General features: G+C 43.3%; 1 protein-coding gene across 1 annotated transcript; it reads left to right on the top strand.

The window, feature by feature from the left end:
• Positions 1-243: 243 nt before the first annotated feature.
• LOC146718815 (uncharacterized) lies at positions 244-2,753 on the top strand. Its single transcript, XM_085452046.1, has 5 exons — positions 244-449; positions 572-708; positions 1,066-1,124; positions 1,359-1,419; positions 2,515-2,753. The coding sequence occupies exons 1-5, from the start codon at positions 358-360 to the stop codon at positions 2,634-2,636; spliced, it is 471 nt and encodes a 156-aa protein (XP_085308172.1). The 5' UTR covers positions 244-357; the 3' UTR covers positions 2,637-2,753.
• Positions 2,754-4,061: the final 1,308 nt, after the last annotated feature.

The following is a 4,061-nucleotide window of genomic DNA, read 5'->3' on the forward strand; positions in this document are numbered from 1 at the left end:
CGGAGAGTTGCATAAATTTTTTTTGTTTTTTTGTTACCCAAACAGTTGGTGCAACCAAATATTTTTTTTAGTCACACCAGTGAAAAATTTGGTCGCATTTGCGACCAAATTGGTCGCACTCTAGAGTCCTGCAAGAGGATAGCAGAAATGGCAACAAATATAACAATAAAGATATTTTAGTTGGCATAGAAGGACTAATGTGTATTACCAAAATAAAGAGCCTGTAATGTCTTCTTTAACAGATCCGCGAACCAGGTCCGGATCGGAGTCCACTTGCACAGCGAGTCTGGAACTTGATTTGGATCCAGTCGTTTCCCAGCTCATCCGAACCGGATCCGCTGTTGATTATAAGCTAGAATGATGCCCGCTAATGTTTGGCTCGAGTGTCCTAACGGCTATTATGGTTGCCAAGGAGAGCCCTTAATCTCCTACAAGGAGACTTTACACAGGTTAGTGCTGGTCTACATGTTCTTTGTTGTCATCCACTGACATAGATGCATGTTTTGTAATCATAATCCATTTGTTCTTCCATGTAGATTTTTTCTTACATGATTTTGTTTTTTCTGTGCAGAGTTTCCAAAAGGCGACGGCCCCGTCCAGTCCCTGACAATATTGACCAAGACACAGTTGAATACAACACTGATGACCGTGACACTGTGGACTACAACACTGATGATTTTGTTGACTACAGTAGTGACAGCAACAGAGGTCTCTTTAGAGCAGGGCTGCCCAATCCCAGTCCTCGAGAGCTACTATCCTGCAGCTTTTAGATGCATCCCTACTCCAACACAGCTGAATCAAATGGTTTGATTACCTCTTCAGCATGGCATCATGTTTGGCAAAGGCCTGATAACAAGCCATTCATTTGATTCGGGTGTGTGGGAACAAGGATGCATCTAAAAGCTGCAGGACGGTAGCTCTCGAGGACCGGGATTGGGCACCCCTGCTTTAGAGCCATGAACGCATTGGGACTTTTGGTCCTCCTGCTGGCCTTGTGGTAGTACTACGTGCTTTTCTTCAGGATTAAGCTTCTCTTCTTATTCTGTGTTTCTCTTCATCCACCAGGATTGATTTTCAGTATTGGAGGGCTGAAAATGGACTTTTCCACCCTGTTCATGAGTGAGGTATAAAAAACATATTAAGCTCATAATATATTCCATGAAAATTACTCAGATAATGCCGTTTTATTATATATTATTATTAAATAGACTTTTCAATCCAGAGTACTTCGAGATTAGCACCCGCTGCTATCTGTATATCCTCCCTCATAGTAATCACAGTATTCCTAAATTTACCATCCTTTCAAGAGTTAAAAAACTTTTGTCCGACTAACCCATCTTGTTTTTTTTGTCTCTCAGGACCACAAAGTAGATGTCATCCACTCCATCACACTGCATGTGTTGAACAACTGGGGCAATCGTGAGTATTCTTGTCTGTACAGCTTCCGAGTTCATTCCTTATGTATAAAAGAAAAGAGAGGAAAAATGTGAAAGTGAATCAGACTCCAAAACATATTGAAATAATTGTATTAGATCCAAAACATCCGGAAGCATAAACACAAATAAGCACACACACAGAAAGGGGGTAAGCAGAGAAAACAACAAAACACTACACACGGAAAATAAACATATTTATAAGGACCTCCCGAGGAGGACGACCCATGAGGATCGCCAGCCCGAGGTAAGTACAAAAAGACATAAGTCCTGGGTCCCCAGATCCAGGCCATGATATAAAGTGGTCAGTGTAACTGTTCTCCCAGGCAGTATTATAAAGGGTAGTATCCAGGCATCCATGAAAAGGAAGATTTATAAGGTTGAGGTGAGTTAGAAGTAAGCTAGCCAGCTGACATGATATATTTTGTACCGGCTAATGTATTTAATAAAACGCACACACGCACATACAACACTGCTAAAACAGTGGAAGTAAACAAAATTGAAAATCTCCATAACAGAGTTTTTTGGAGAGTTAGTTATGTTAGCCTAGTTGAGATTATCTATCTGCCAGGTGACTAGCTACAGTGGTGCCAGTACACACAGCAGCACTGCAAGTGTTTGTTAGAATGTTTAGGGTAAGCATTAACTTTCTTTCAATGTACGTGCATGTTGAGGGTCAGTCAATGAGGTTCAGCTCCTGGGAGTGCCCGATTGGCAAAGATAAGTGCCATCATATGGCTGCATTGTTGATTTGGGTGGAGAAGAATGTGTATGGCACTGATGTGGAATGTGTATAGAAGAGCGTGAAATTATCCTAAGCAGAAGAAATTACTGCCAAGAGAGTGTCTGACATGACACCATCAACAACACAAGGTCAGTTATTCATTTAAAATTCACTCTTTGTTCTAATTATTCTCTTAATTTTACTTAAAGCATTGTGTTTAATATTGAGACACACATGTAGTGAACATCAAAAAATTTAAAGTGTTCTTTAAGTGAAGAGTCCTATATAAATGCTCGATAGTATCTGATCTTAAAATTACTACTTATTAAAAGTATTTTTTGTTTTATTTTATTTCAGCTGGAATCAAAAGACCTGTCACCCAGGAGGACAAAGAATGGGCAATGGCATCTCTCTCAAAACTTCAGCGTTTTACAGGGATGGGGTGGATTTTGAGTCCAGAAGGCCCTCAGGGAATTTGATATTTACTTTAACACATGGTATAAATTATACAGTTATGTAAACTCCTGTAAACTACAGATCATTGTGTTTGCCTCCACTGTCCCCACTTTAATTTTATATGTATTTTGTGTACTCTACACTCGACTTTGTCTACTCTGTGGTCAAGTTTGCTTGGTCCCATTAAAACCTTTAAAATCCTTTTGCTTTAAATCTTGACTCTACCAACAAAGACATTTGATGGAGTGCTAAGGAACCTGCGATTTGCCCAAGCAGAAGACAAGGCTAATTATTTACTGGCATCACTGGCTGTGTCTAAGGAAGAGGAGAAACAGGTCAAGGAAGCAACAGTTGGGCAAACGAAGAATGCATTGAAGTAAGAAAGTGCCTTGAAATTGTCATGGTCCTGCGACCATGACTCAGTGACTTTATGTTTATGTACTTATTGTTATTACTTTCATTATTATTCATGGCTGTTTTGGGATGGTTTGTGTTTGGGATTTTAGACACTGGGTTCTGGGTTTGTGCTCCCTCTGTTGGTCCCTGGTGTTAGTGTTCCCCTGTCTCGTCAGGTTAATCAGGTCCAGCTGTTTCCCCCATCTGTGTGTGATTTCCCAGTGTCTCTTTGTGTATTTATAGCGTGTGATTTCCTCTGCTCCTCGTCGCGTCGTCTGTGTTCCTACCTGTGTTCATCCTCTGTGTTACCCTGCGTACTCTGCGTACTCTGCATCTACCCTGTGAAATCCTCTGCGTGCTCTCCCTGCTGTTCTCCCTTCGTGTTCAGGTTTGCCACTCCTTTGTGTAGTTTCACCCAGTTTAGTTCATCCGTAGTTCTGTTTTGCCATCTCCTCTTTATGTTTGTTATTATCAATAAATCACCCTCACACCTGAATGAGTGCTGCGCTTTGAGTCCTCCTTCCACTCTCCACACGGCCGCTGCCCCGGACCGTGACAGTACAACGCGACCACAACATGGACCCAGCAGCGCTTAATCCATCCAGGGAACTACGGGAAAATCTCATCGATGCCACACAGGAGCTGATCGACCTGTGGCTGGAAAGCCCGGGTGGCACGTCCCAGCGCGCTGTAGAGAGGCGGCTACAGCGTCTGGTGACCGGTCTCCCATGGCTTCTGGGCTCGCTTTGTTCGTGGGAGCGGGAGTTCCTCCTTCTGGACCTCGGTCTTCACCCCCCGTCTGCTTTTACTTCCGAGCAGTCCGAGGCGGTGAGCGAGCGACATGTTCTGGCTTCCCCAGATTCCGAGACTCTGTTTTCTGGGGCTATCCAGAGCGGGATGGGAGACTGTTCGGATCGCTTACCCACCTTCGTGGTAACGGACCCTTCGCAAGTGGGCGTGTACAGACCCTCTGTGAAACCGAGAGACTGTTTCTCTGCCGCTCCTTCTGAGCCAGGACTCTATCACCATTCTCCGGCTCAGTTCTGTGTCCA

The sequence above is a fragment of the Copadichromis virginalis genome, linkage group LG1 (genome assembly GCF_057382275.1).
Source record: "Copadichromis virginalis isolate Kocher_CV1m ecotype Utaka linkage group LG1, C_Virginalis_male_GT1.1, whole genome shotgun sequence".
Classification (NCBI taxonomy): domain Eukaryota; kingdom Metazoa; phylum Chordata; class Actinopteri; order Cichliformes; family Cichlidae; genus Copadichromis; species Copadichromis virginalis.

Bases quoted from the DNA above. Each gene is read 5' to 3' on its own strand.
- LOC146718815 (XM_085452046.1), top strand. From the start codon at position 358: ATGATGCCCGCTAATGTTTGGCTCGAGTGTCCTAACGGCTATTATGGT. The intron at 709-1,065 runs GTCTCTTTAGAG...TTCATCCACCAG, and splicing joins CAGTAGTGACAGCAACAGAG to GATTGATTTTCAGTATTGGA. The intron at 1,125-1,358 runs GTATAAAAAACA...TTTGTCTCTCAG, and splicing joins CCACCCTGTTCATGAGTGAG to GACCACAAAGTAGATGTCAT.